The sequence below is a fragment of the Pelodiscus sinensis genome, chromosome 3 (genome assembly GCF_052426305.1).
Source record: "Pelodiscus sinensis isolate ZL-2025 chromosome 3, ASM5242630v1, whole genome shotgun sequence".
NCBI lineage: Eukaryota > Metazoa > Chordata > Testudines > Trionychidae > Pelodiscus > Pelodiscus sinensis.
In genome coordinates, this window is record NC_143054.1 from 86,856,380 (window position 1) to 86,871,153 (window position 14,774).

Sequence of the window (14,774 nt, forward strand, 5' to 3'; positions counted from 1 at the left end):
CAAACCCCTCGTCTCTAGTATGGTTCAGAGGCTTTCAAACTACAGGTCACGACCCAGTACTGGGTTGTGGAATGTCAGGCACTGGATCTCATTGCTGCAGGGTGATCAGATGACCAGTGGGGGGTGCTAAGGCAGGATACCTGCCCGTCCTGGCTCTGCAGACTGCGCTGCATCCCAGAAGCAGCCAGCAGCAGGCCCTGTTCCCACACTGGGGAGAGGGGAAGAGTGCAGAGTGCTCCATGCCCCTGCCCCAAACACTAAATCTGAACTCTCCTTGGCTGGGAACCTGCTGCTGGCTGCTTCTGGGGCGCAGGATGGTCTGCGGTGCCAGGAGAGGCAGGAAGCCTGCCTCATCACTCTTGCTGCACTGCTGACCAGAAGCTGCTCAAGGTAAGCCCCTCCTGCCCCAGCCCTGACCCTGCCACCGAAGACAGAGCTTCCTTCTGCACCTCAAAGCTCTCATCCTCAGCCCCACTCCAGTGAAATGATGTTGGGTTGTGGGCATCTACAATTTTTTTCAACTGGGTCATGAGAAAAAAGTTTGAAAACCACTAGTCTAGATAATTCTTAATGCTGCTATGAGTGTAAATTATTGGACTAAACCTCTCGAGGTCCCTGCCCATCCTATGATTCTATGCAAATGCTTTGAGTTACTTCTGGTGGAAAGGTGCTACATAAAATGCATTAGCATTTGCATATATAGTTTCTCATACTCATGATATACCAATCTGTACAAGAAAATGGGAAATGTCATATTAGATCACACTAGTGGTGCCCAAGGCAGTCTCATGGAGTCAGTACTACATACTTCAGATGAAGCTGCTAAAAACCCCATGGACATTTTAGGGACAAACTGCTCATGTTTCTTCCTAGTGGTTGTATTATGCCTTTAAACCTAAAGATTCTTATCCCTTTAACAAATATCCTATCTAGTATAATACTGGATAGTCTAATTGTCCAACTTAATTTCTATTTTTAAAATAGCTACAAAGCTCTTGGCCTGTGTCATATCATTTGACAATAAGTTCTGGAGGCTAGTTATATATTGTGTTAAAATATTTCCATTAACTGGTTTTTAGTCTGTTACCTTTCATTTTAATTGAATGTCCCCTTGGTTTTCTATGATGAGAAATTGATAAATAGGAATGCCCAGTTATGTTCTCTATCCTATTCGTTATTTTGCATAATTTTATCATGTTCTCTTTTTATTCATCTCCTAGGCAAACTAAACACTATGAACCATCACACACTTCTGAAATAGAAAAGAATTTTGAGACCTAGCAAGAGGCTCCACATCATCTCTTCCTTGCTTGAAAATCAATGTTTCTTTGAGGAGATGGGTGGTAAGAAGTGATGAAGATGTATTCAGCAGAACAGATTGCCCCATGGTTCAGTGCTATCACCTTTGCTGTTTTGTGTCTACACAAATGACCAAACGGAATCTCCTTGTGTGCAAATATTCATTTATGCACATAATCCTTGAATTGCCACTCAACTGGAAAGATTTGTGGATACTCAGTGCATTTTAACAGGCTCCCTGAATGTACTTGGAAAGTACTATTGCACATAGTTCCTAAATGCCAACTCTAGCAAGACACAAGTGTGTGCCTTCCACCTGCAATACAATCAGGACAAATGAATTTTCCAGATAATGTGGGATGGTATAATCCTTGAGACTTATGAACATCTGGTGTATGTTGGGTCACAAAAGACTGAATGCTGACATTCAAAGAACATGTAAAGAAGCTGAAAAAAAAGTATACTCCTGGAGTTGTGCACTCCAAAAACTGGCCAACACAAAATAGGTAGGTGAGACCCCAAAACACTCCAAGCAATCAGCCTCGGTCTGTCATTCAACTGAGGAATACTGTTCATCAGAATGGTTTTCTTGAGCCATGCACACAAAATTTGTATTGAACTCAATCAATCTTGTAGGGTCATCACAGGGATTTTGAAACCAACTCCTGTGCTGTTACTATACTTCCTCATATGAATTGCACTACTCTGTGTAAGGTGGGGTGTCTTCAGTAAAAAGGAGAAATCAAAACAGATGAATGAGCTAAGATGTCTACTGTTTGGATACTTTCCACCACACAATAGAACAACAGAATAGAACAAACAAAAGTTCAAAAGGTGTGTTGCCTCTGAAAATCCCTTACAACAAACAAAGAAACCATGGAAGGCTACAGAGTAACAAAATGGCAGGAAATGCCAATTCTCTGGGAGAACCTGGTTCCTTAGAACAACTCTTCCCAGGGATTGACTTCAAACAAAAACGATGAGGTACTCCAAATTGATCGAGAGATTGGGTGGCAAAGATGTGACAGTAGGACCAAATGGAAGTTGAGGCAAGCCCCAAATATGAACACAGAGAGCCTAAGCACATACTTAAAATACTGCCTGATGCATTACCCCATTCTCCCAAGGAACTATTCAAGAAAAGCATCATAGTTACAATTTTGCAGCAACAAACTATGGATGACGGCTATATATTCTGGGCCTGATTCTCATTTACATCAAGTCTCTCTACACTACTCTGGCACCTGTTAATCTTTCTAAAACTATTCCAATTTTTTGTCTGGCTCTAACATATAATAGCCAATGTCTAACTGAAAAATACAAGTGTCATTAATCAATTCATCTACTATAACCCAGTTTCTCAACTCAGTTATATTTCAGTGTCTGACTATTAAAATGGATTGTTTTCCAGGGACATAGATTCAGGTGTAATACATAATAGTCTCCTTAAATAGATTGAAACATATAGCATAGGATTGTAGGAGTATTACTTTTTATAAGAAAGCTTACCTGCATAGAAGATTCCATCACTGAGACCACTGTTATAGCATCTTCCAAAGTGACAGTGTCTCTAAACATTAATCGAGCATGGGCTAGCAAAAATAAATGAGTGTTAAAAACAAATGTTATTAAAGTTAAAAAGTATTTGTTTGTATTACAAGCAGAGGCCAACAATTTAGGTCTGATTCAGCAAATACTTATGCATGTGCTTAACTTGAGACATAAAAACAGTCCCATTGACTTCGCTGTAATAAACATCTACAGAATTGGGAAAACTTAACTTCTCTAATTAGAAATGAGGTGTGTCTTCTGGATTAGAGACACAATGACAGTTTGAAGGAATTGGAAGAAAGAAATGCAGAAGGCTACATTAAAACAACTGTTCAAATACTATGATGATGATAAACGTGATATAAAATAATATTTATCTATCCAGATGCATTAATAGCAACACAAACTAACAAATAGAAGGAAATTCAAAATTAAAGATAATCTTTCATTCTGGGTGAGAAAAGGCATGATTTAAAGAATTGCCCACACTTTGCATTTCCTTTCTTTTGTTAGTCCGTACCACAATCTTAATGTTATTTAAACATATTTTCCCATGTTTTTTCCCCTGCTAAAACCACCATTACCCAAAATAGAATTAATTTTATGAATGGATATAATACAGATAATTCACCATATTATGCTATTCTGGTTGGTTGTGTAATTATGGTGTTGGGCATTTTTTTATGCAAGAAAAATAGTACTTTTGTATTATATTTAGAAAATATAAAGTGTTAGTTAATGCCCCAGTCATGTGAATGCGTACTTATGTAAAAAAGTGACTAGTGTAAAAGTATCTGCAAGATGAAGGCTTTATATATTAGGAAAGTTTACAAAACCAAACCAACTCTCTTCCCCAACATCCACACACAACTATAAATTCAAATAGGAACAAATCTTACTATATATTTTAGAAATGTCTGTTTGTCTGTCTCGGAGTCCATTTGTTTCTAATCAGTAAGAGCTAGGACCACCAAATGTGGTATGCACTTTCCTTTTATCATAACTTAAAACAAGGTAAAGTTGTGTCAAGACAATGGAATGTGCCTGGAATTTGATTGTTTCTCATAAATGGAAAAGGAGAGATCTGGTAGGAGGGAGTTATACTGTGGAATGACCACGGGGGGAAAGGAGGGGGGAAGCAAGGGGCCAGAGATGGGGACTGGGACAGCTATAATCCCACTGAGCTGGTGAGGGTTGAAAAAGGGACAGATATTCTACTATGTATTTCAGAAAGTTTGTCTGTGTGTGTGTCTGTCCCCCTGGCCAGTGGACATGCACCTCTTCCCCAGTTGTGCCCGCTGGAGCTGTAGCAGCCATGGACAGGTGCTTCTGACCTGGCCTCAAGCTGCTGTGGTAAGAGAGGACTGGAGTTGTCCTCTCTCCCAAGACAGCCTATATACTGAACTCCTCCTCTCTAGCCCCACCCCAGAGCAATAATGTAAATGAAGAAAAACAAAACTTATTTGTGTTAAGGACTCGAGCAATACCAGCTCACCTTCTGCTAAACGAATCAAACTTTCTAATAAGCGAATGGTAGTTCTGGCAGCATTTCTGCAGTCACTCTGCCGTTGCATCTGGTAATAACGGACAAGAATCAGGTTGCTCTCATCAGACAATTTTGGCTGTAGGTTCTTTATAAGAGAAAAGTAGGTTTTCATCTTTTCCATGCTCCAAAGGTTTTCTGATTTGCTTGGACACCCTGCATAACAAGTGCACAGTCAGTAAGTTCAAAACAATGACACAGATAAAACACTTTCCAAAAGATTCCTGTTAAATAGGTGAATGAATATAAAATGGGAGTTTTACAACATTTTATTACATTTTGGGCTCATCTATGCATTGGCCGCTCTCCAGAGGGGTTATTACATTTTACCTGTTGAGATTCCCCTAAGACCCTTTCTACTCAGCTTATCCACAAAACCTTGTCCAATTCTGGGAGGATACCAAGAATTCTCTGGGATCCAAAACCTTAGTTTGATTCCAGTGTCTCTCAGGTTCCAATTCCTAGCTTCTAATATCAATATCAATTGAATTGATTTGGACATCATACAGTTCATGTAAAACCCAACTGCTTTGCAGATTGTGCAAGGACCAGTTGCTGATGTTCTCACTTTAACTACATTTCAAGAGTATCAGTCCAAGGTATTCTCACTTATCTACCCAAAAGCACCACCTCACATCCTCACAGCCCTGTCACATCCTCATTTATAGTTTTACCTTGCACTTAGATCAAACTACATGCAAGCTTACTCATGTCCACCATGATCTATGCTTATACTACATATCTAATTTCCCCATTGTTTAAACTGTGTATGATGTTCTTCTGTATTTCTTGTCCTGAACTGTTTTGTAACATTGCTATTTCACCCTAAGTTCTAACATCCTATCCCGCACCTAGTAAAGTCGACAGCAAAGCTCCCATCAGTTTAAATGGGAGCAAGATCAGACTCTGTGTGTGTCAACTTGTTCAGTTTGTAAACACCCTGGCATTCTTTGAGATGAAAGGTGCCACATAAATATATGGTTATCTCCTCTAGCTATTTTTCATATTTCATAGGGCCAATCACTACGTGCCAGATTTGAGACAGTCTTTGTACAGCCGTGCAAGGGAGGGGAGGGGGCAAGAAGTTTTAACCTCATGTTTTTTTTATTATAATGTTTACTGTAGCACCTCAGAACTCCAGTCATAGACCAGGATCTCCCCATGCAAGGCGCTGTACAAACCCAGAACAAAAAGACAGTCTTTGCCTCAAAGTGATTACAATCTAAGTATGAGACAAGAGACACAGCCTATGGGTACAGATGTATGGCAGAGTACAAGGAAACAATATTGTCAAAACAGATAAAAGAAGGTAGAGGAAGAGGAGCAACATACAAGCTGAGTGAACAGTATCAGGGCAGCAAATGTAATGTAAGTTCCGCTTTCACTTTATAGAATACTATGGGGCTGCACCCCCTGATCGCTATGCTTGCCAACCCCCCTCTGTCTGCCACAGCCAGATTGTGGCCTCCCCTCTTACCCATACCACGGCTGGAAGGGGGCTAGGCCCCAACTGGGGTCTTGTTAGCCACGCTTCATTTTAAATAAAGTAAAATATTATGTCCAACAAAAAAGGTTTCAAGATTGCCTTTATTAATGGCAGGGATGGGGAACTTTTTTTGGGTGAACGGCCACTGATCCACCGAAAAAAATCAGTCGAGGACCACACAAGTGAGAAGGAAAAAACTGTCCCTCCTTAACCCCCCAACCTTCACCCCCTGGTGCTCCAGCCCCATGGTGAGGGGAGAGGCAGGGAGGACTGAGCTTCGAGGCCTCTGGCCAGATTAACTCTTCTGGGCTGGGGCTAAAAATGAGGGGTTCAGTGTGCAGGTTAGAGGTGCCAGTGAGTGGGATAGGGATGGGGGAGCAGGATCTGGGCAGTAGGTGAGGTGCAGAAGGGGTGAGGGTGCGAGGTCTGGGTGGGAGGTAGGGAGCAGGAGCAGGCTGGGAGTAGACTGTCTGGCCAATGGGAGGGGGAAGGAGCAAGGGATGGTGCAGAATCTGGCTAGGAGGGATGGTGCAGGAGAAGGCTATTGGTGGGATGTCTGGCGGGGGGGAGGTGCAGGAGCAAGGGAGGGGATTAGGTGTCTGGCCAGGGTGTGTGTGTGCAGGAGTGAGGAAGGGTACAAGAGTTCACCAACCCTCATCCCCCTGGCCGCCACACATGCCAACCCCCCCTCTGGCTGCTCTGCACGCCAACCCGGCACCCCAGTCTGGTATGCTTGCCAATTCCCCCCCCCCCTACTGGTATGCTTGCCAACCCCCACCTCTGGCTGCTCTGGTCACCCCCCCCCCCACTCTGGCCGCTACAGCCTATCACCAGCCTGCTCCTGCACCCTCCCCTTGGCCCCAGAACCTACCACCAGCCTGCTCCTGCACACTCACTCCTGGCCAGATTGCATCCTCAGCCCCTCCTGCTCATGAACCCCCATCCCTATCCCACTCACTGGCAGAGATGGGAGGAGGATGCGCGGCGAAGAGGGAATGGCGGACGCCATGCAGCTCCCACCTCCCCGCAGCACCAGAGAGGTAGGAGGCCACGTGACTGGGAATGGAGGCAGAGGTGGGTGGCGGGACACAGATGATGTGATGATGTCACTCTGTTGTCCCATAGAATATTTTTTATAGAGAGAGAGAGATGTTACAGTGAAAGCTTTGTTATCCAGCACACATGGGGAATGGAGGCTGCCGGCAAATTGAATGTGCTGGTGTCATAATCAGGAGTGCTGACCTGCACCCAGTGGCTAACGAGTTAACTCAAGTACCTAGCAAAGGTGTCAATTGGGGGGGGGGTTCGGGCAGTCTGCTAATAACAATGCCGTTAGGAATTTCAAACTGGAAGAGAGGGGTTTTTCTCTCTCTCTCTCTTCTTTGTCTGAGATTCAGAGCAGTTTCTCACAGTTATTGAGGGAGATGGGAGACACTTCTCTCTCCCAGAACGGACTTCTTAAAATGTGTAAGTAGGGAAAAGTTTAGATAGTCCATCAGGGTTTATTGTTTTCCTTGTTTGGGGGTTTGGAAATAATGTCTGAGCTTGCTAATTGGTTTTTTTTCTTTTGTAACTAAGTCTTTCAGCCCAGGCGTTTTCCCTGAGTATCTATATCAAATGATGGCTCTTTCCATCTAGCCAATTTACTATGCTTGTAACTATAGTTTTGTTTTGATAATAAAAGATTGTTTCTTTTTTCTAATTAACCAGTATTGGTTGATTTTTGTATCCTGGAAGGTCTGTCTGTGTGTATCTGAATGCCTCTGACTGAGGGAGCAGCTACCAGAGACTGCAGCTTGTTTTTCTCTTTTCTTTTTCAAGCTCTTTTGGGGAAAAAGAGCTTGGGGTATCCCTGGGGTTGGTTTTAAGTGTCCACCCCTCTTTGTTTGTTTTATTTTGGAGTTCAAAAGCACTTGATGGTGGCAGCGGGTCCCCCAAAATCTGGGTATTAGGATTTTGTGGGGGGAGTTTTTGTACCAGAGCCTATAGAGGCAAGGTTTTGGAGTGCTCTTGAGGGCCCCCAACTTCTGCATTCATTGTGCCAGAGTGGGAAACAGCCTCAACAGCTGGATAACAAAGCTTATCACTCTGCCTCCTGCTCCCTACCAGCAAATCTGGCTCACAGCGGCTTGAGTCAGGCTGAGGGGGAAGGAAGCGCCTGCTGATGATGTCACCTGGAAGTGCCAACTGTCAGAAGCCCCACAATGGTTGGCTGGACAGGTGGGAGTCGGGTACATTCTCCCAAAGACACAAAAGTGGCTAGGGGCAATGCCAGTTAACAAAGTGTTCTGATAACAAAGCTTTCGCTGTACCTAGCAAGGGATCAGCTAAATGGAAAGGGGACAGAGAGTGAGAGACAAAGCAGAAGAGGAGAGAGTAGAAATGGAAGGCGTGGAGTGAAGCTGATTGAAAGTGTTCATCATCTGACAGGTGTTTAGTAAGTGACAGGGATTGGTGGTCTACTGGACAGGAAACCACATCACAATCACCACAATGTTCACTGGGCACAAAAGTCTCAACAAAAATCATGGATAAAATGAAAATAAACCGAACTACCTTTTAGTCATGCAACTGGTCTCTCTAAAACTGGGCTGCAGAACATTTGGGAAAGATCAGTGCAGAGAAGAAGTTCTCTATACATACAAAGAGTCTATTCTTACCTTTGTTTTCCAATATGAAAGAAGAAATTATGCGATCCCAGTCTTCATTTCTCGTATCTAGCAATACTAAGATTAGGTCAAATCTGCTCAGTAGAGGACTGCCAAGGGCTATGTTCACGGAGACTGATTCATTAGGGTCATACTGGCCTTTTGGATTTGTTGCTGCCAATATAGTAGTTCTTGCATTCAGCTTGCACACTAAGCTACAGACAAAGATGATGTACACCAATATTTTGTGTTATTGGATATAGGAAATAATTTTTATTTTACTCAGAAATTATCATATTTTATGTTTACATAGCAACATTCGCAGAAATCAGAGAATCATTGATTTGACATGATTTGTTCTTGACAAATCCATGATGACTGTAACATATCACATTATCTTCTAGGTGTCTGCAAATTATTTGCGTAATTATTTGTTCTATTATCTTTCTGGGTACCAAAGTTAAGATGCCTGTTCTGTAATTTCCTGTCTGTCTGTTGTCCCTAGTCCCCTTGTTACATATGGGCATTATATTTGCCCTTTTCCGGTCCTCTAGAATCTCACCCATCTTCCATGACTTTTCAAAAATAATCGCTAGTGCTTCAGATATCACAATTCAGAGTTAAAAGAAAAAAATATTTTTCTTTTTCTTTATTTTTTCTATAATGATGCTCCAATGGCTAAACATTTTCCTTTTTTTTTTTTATAGCGGAACAGATATTTTCTTTTTGAATCACTTTGTCTTGGTGCCTGTATTTAGTTACAGTAGGACACTTTTTGTCTCTGTAGTCACAACACAAACCTCTCAAAGAGGCAATAGAAGAGTTATTTTAAATTTGGTTTAGCACTGGGGTATTTCCAGTTGGCTCCAGGGTAGCTGCTACTTCATGTCCAGAACATGAATGGAAATAGAGCCAATAATATTAGCTTTTTACAGTACATACTATAAGAAAAGAGCATTGGCTCCCAACTGATACAAAGATAAATTAAATGAACAATGCAACATTAACTTGTTTATGACATGTTACAATTATTTAAAAATTTCTAAGTAAATACAGTCCTTTTAAGAGCAAGTGACCGAGGTTTTGTGTGCTGGGAACAAACCAGCATTCTACAGAATCACAGAACTGGAAAGGACTTCTAGAAGTCATCAAGTCCAGGCCCCTGCATGCATGGCAGGATCAAGCACCATCTAGATCATCCCTGACAGGTATTTCTCTAACCTGCTCTCAAAAATCTCCTCTGATGAAGATTCTATGACCTCTCTAGTCAATTTATTCCAGTGCTTAACCACCCCGAGGCAGTTTTTCCTAATGTCCAACCTAAATCTCCATTGCTGCAATTTAAACCCATTGCTTTATGTCCTGTCATCAGAGATCTAGAAGATAATTCCTCACCTTCCTTGTAGCAATCTTTTAGATATTTGAAAACTGTTATACTGTCTCCTCTCAGTCTTCTCTTTTCCAAATTAAACAAACCTAATTCTTTCAATCTTCCCTCATAAGTCCTCATAAGTTATGTTTTTTAAAAATCTTTAATAATTTTTGTTGCTCTTCTCTGGAGTTCCCCAATTTGTCCCCAACTTTCTTGAAATGTGGTGCCCAGGACTATATTCCCATTGATAACATAAAATCAATGGTCTCAGAGGATACAGTTAAAACATGGCTCTGTTTTACAGCACTGATTGAATGAAACCATACCAAGTCTAAGACATTAGTATGATTGAAGTATATGGAAGTTCCCATTCATATGGCTGGAACAGGTCCTCAGGACAAGAGGCACACAGCCTTGAACATTTTTTTGTAAGCAACATCCTCATGAGTGGATACACGTCATTTTGGGAATATTGTATGGTCCTGCTTCCTTAAAATTGCTCAAACAAAAACAGTATAAAAAGATAAATATGAGAAAAAAGTTGAAAATGGTTTCAATGTTAGGTCATTGGATTAAAAGCAAACAACTGAGGCTTTGCGTGCTGGGAGCAAACTTGTGTAGAATCACAGAACTGGAAAGGACTTTTAGAAGTCATCATGGTCAGTCCCCTGCATGCATTGCAGTATCAGCATGCACTGATTAGGCCTCAGTTGGAGTATTGTGTCCAGTTCTGGGTACCATATTTCAAGAAAGATGTGGAGAAATTGGAGAAGGTCCAGAGAAGAGAAACAAAAACGGTTAAAGATCTAGAAAACATGACCTATAAGGGAAGACTGAAAGAACTGGGCTTGTTTAGTTTAGAAAAGAGAAGACTGAGAGGGGACATGATAGCAGTTTTCAAGTACCTAAAAGAGTATTACAAGGAGGAGGGAGAAAAATTGTTCTCCTTGACCTCTGATGGTGGGACAAGAAGCAATGGGCTTAAACTACAGCCTGGGAGGTTCAGATTGGACATTAGGAAAAACTTCCTAATTGTCAGGGTGGTTAAACACTGTGTCTTCGGGGCAGGTGGACCCGACCCTCCCCCCATGCATTACCTCTCCCCTCAGCTGCCCATGCTGCTGCCCAGCCCTGCAGCTGCAGCCTGGGCACCACTCACCCTCTAGCGGGGGCCCAGCAGCAGCAGTGCTGGTGTCTGGACATAACTTCAGTGCCATGTTTAGCTCACCTGCTGGGGGCATTGCGAGGCAGAAAGGGAGGCGAGTGGAGCACGGAGTGCTGAGGCTGCAGGATTGGGGCAGCACAACTTGGCGGAGAGTGGCGGGCTGGAGGGAGCAGGGACAGGACTCCCAGGCAAAGGTGGCAGAAGGGCTGGAAGGCAGCTGAGGGGAGGAAGCAGGAAAACAATGCCCCAGAGTGATCCCCCTCCTCCCTGTGGCTGCTGCCCCTCAGGCTGGCTCTAGCCTGCCGCCGCAGCCAGCTCAGGGGCGCCCCACTCCCCCACGTGGCCTAGCCACCCCTGGAGCAGCCCTGCCCCCCAGAGCAGCCCTGCTCCAACACGTGGCCCGGCCGCCCCCAAAGCAGCTCTCACCCCCGAAGTAGCCACCTACCACAGCCCTTCCAGCTGGGCTGTGTGTCTGCCACAGGGCAGGAACTGGGGCCGTGGTGCAGCTACGACAGCAGGGACAGCCTCAACGCGGCAGCTCCTGGAGCAGCCCCATTCCACCATGCGATGCCTCCTGCTGGGCTGTGTAGCTACTGTGGAACAGGAATCAGGACTGTGGTGAGACTGCTCCAGCAGGGCCAGCCTCACTGAGACGTGGCTCCAGTTGCGGCACATGGAGAAGCCACCCATCACCGAGCCCCGCTGGCTGGGCCTTGTGCCACTCAAAATTGGCTTGTGTGCCATACATTGCTGACCCCTGATCTAGATGGTGCCTGGACCTGCCATGAGGGCAGGGGACTGAACTCGAAGACCTCTCAAGGTCCCTTCCCGTTCTAGTGTTCTATGATTCTATGATTCAGTTAAATACCATTCTGAAGAGTACAATTGTTTAGGCTGACTGTGTTCTGCTTCCCCTCCAAAAAAGCAACATTGGTGAGCCAGGTTCTCTCTTCACTCCAGACCACGCCCAATTTGGCACAAGGTGCTGATGCAGAGGGAACCCCAGCCCACCTTAAGTCTTAGGCATTGGTGACCTCCACTAGCCTGCTCAAAGAGGAGCAGCCAGGATACCTTGTTGGAGTTGCCCATATTGAATTAAATATGGAAATGAGATGCTCTGTACCAAGGGGTTATGTATTTTGAAAATGAATTTCACTCTATTCTACTCCACTATGAAGTTTAATGTTCATTATGCTACAGATTTTTGTACTGACAACAAATATACAGCTACCTATGAGAAGTTGTCAGAGACACTGAAGGCTCTCACAGCTTGGCAAAGGAGCCCAGAAACCACAGAAAAAAGATCGGGACTGTGTGATAAGGTTGTTAGCTATAGGTTTATGCAGTTAAATGGTTAACAGCATTGAAATTAAGTTCATTGGGTTTCAGAGGGCTACTTTAAGTGAATGGAGGCAGTTTGTTCCTGATTTGAAGCTTTTTTGGGGAGGGGTAGCTTATTATAATAATCTGTGACCCACTAGCCCCCTTTTTGACCCGATGGCCATTTCACCTTTGTTGGGTACTTAGAATATATGCTAATTACCTACGCTAAGCTATCTCTTTGATCCTGTATTTAGCTACAACTCTCAGTACCTTTCCCAGAGATGAACAAGAGCTCTGTATAGCTCAAAAGTTGTCTCTCCCACCAATAAAAGATGCTGCCTCACCCATCTTATCTCTCAGATATTTTTCAGTCTGTTTCCAGGCTTAGACAGAAATCATTAATTTTACCCTTGACTCACATTTGGAAGTCAACAGTCTGGGCTAGAAACACAAGAATCTATTCTCCACTATATTTATTATATTAGCTGTGGGCAGTTGTGTCTGTATAAGATTAATGTAAAGTGAGACTTGACCCAAGAGAACTGTGCCCACACAACACTTCGGAGGTTATTTCTCCTATATACACAGTAGGTAGTTGCGGTTATGCTGAAAAGAACTCTGAACTGAGCTGTAAGCTCCAACCTGGACACAGGTTAAATCAAAAGAGAGGTGGTCATCAGAAATCCACCACCAGGAATAAACTTGACAGGGGCGCAAAGGAGTCTCCCTTGAAATTTTAAAACAAAACTGTATAGTATAGTAAAGAAATATGTAAATTGGTCGGGGGAAACCTATATCTAACATTTATTTTTATATTTCAGAATTGAGAGAAAAGACATTTTGTTATTTCATCACATGCATTTAAATGTCACTTACCCTGCCTTAGCTACACTGATGGTTTGTTGCTCCATTGCTTCATGTATGCTGGTTCTGTCATGTTCCTTGATGCTATTAAACTCATCAATACAACAAAGACCTCCATCTGCAAGCACGAGTGCACCAGCTTCCAAATTCCATTCTCCAGAATCCTTTACTGCAGTTACCGTCAAACCTGAAGAATGTTCATTCCAATTTAATATTTTTTTAAAGTATGTGTGCATTTGAAAGAAAGGGAGGGATGAAATAAACTAGCTAGTGCCAGGAAGAGGGAGAGAAAGCACCCCATTTAGAAGTTAAAATTTTGACAGGGGAATAAGGGGACGGTGCACCTCCCAAGATATGGTGTTAAAAGCTTCACCAAAGAGTTCTGCTAATGTACCTCAATTCAGACCTGCTGGTACAACATCCCCTCTATAACAATCCAGGTAATGGCAGGAAAATCTGCCAAGCATGCCACATTTTAAGGTGATGGTTTTACGATATGAACAAATTTACAAAAGGAAGTAGAATGAGAGAGGACTAAATCTGTCGTATCAAATTAATTTTTGGTGCAAATTCAATGCTATTAGCAAAGTTATGCCAGGAACACAACTGATCCACTATCAACACTTAAGGCATCAAAAAAAAAAAAAAAAAGACCATTCAACAAATGCTGCAAAATAAATCATTTTAACATATCTTTCCACAGAGACCAACTCCTCAGTTCGTGAAGCAGAAGTGATTGTTGTTTCCACAAACCTGTGAACTAGGTCTGACAAAGTTTCTCTTTGTTTATTGGATTCATTTGAATGTCCAATTTAAGTGAAACATGAGAGCAGGAATCCATGGGTATTGAAACCAAAGAAAAAGTTCCCCACTGCATCTGCAAATGGACGCAGCTGATTGTGACGTGCTGTAATTAAGCCTCACAGCACTGAGACCCTGAAGAGTTTGAATTTCTGCCTGATGCATTTCTTGTTTACATATCAAGACTATTCAATTTTCACTTTCTCCAGCAAGTCAGTTCTTTTCTCTAATAACACTTAGTTCTGAAGAGGAGTTAACAACTTCAGGATAATGCTATCAGTAGGTATTTATGTAATATGAGGGGATTTGAGATTGCAACTACAACTACTAGGATGGCCATCCATCCTTAAACATCTGCAACTCCCCTTCTCCCCTCTTCTCTCCTAATCCCTCTTTTATCTTCTGCCAAGTTCCTCCCTTTCCTTCTCCCAAGCTCTTTCCCCCCACACTCCATTACTGCTTGAATCACACATGGTCCTATGCCCCACACTCCATAGCTCCTAAAGATGTTATGGAATGCTAGGGCCACATCCAATCCAAAGATCATCTTGCTAGAACGGCAATGGGTTCAAAGATCTTAATGGAGCCCAGGAACCACCAACCCTTTGGCTGGTGCAGTTTTTGTCAGTGCAGTTCCATACTTCCAATAGGCAGTGAAGAATTAATAAGCATAGAATTGTTTTACTGACACACTACATGTTTTTTAGGGAGATTGGCCATGA

The 14,774-nt window shown here is 42.9% G+C and overlaps 1 protein-coding gene across 1 annotated transcript in view; it reads right to left on the reverse strand.

The window, feature by feature from the left end:
* MCM9 (minichromosome maintenance 9 homologous recombination repair factor) overlaps nt 1-14,774 on the reverse strand; it is a 69,742-nt gene that overhangs the window by 12,860 nt on the left and 42,108 nt on the right. Inside the window, exons 8-11 of the mRNA XM_075924050.2 lie at nt 13,264-13,438; nt 8,540-8,742; nt 4,346-4,549; nt 2,809-2,891 (exon numbers count right to left, since the gene is read on the reverse strand). Coding sequence (XP_075780165.2) covers nt 2,809-2,891; nt 4,346-4,549; nt 8,540-8,742; nt 13,264-13,438 — 665 coding nt within the window. The remainder of the gene's footprint in view (nt 1-2,808; nt 2,892-4,345; nt 4,550-8,539; nt 8,743-13,263; nt 13,439-14,774) is intronic.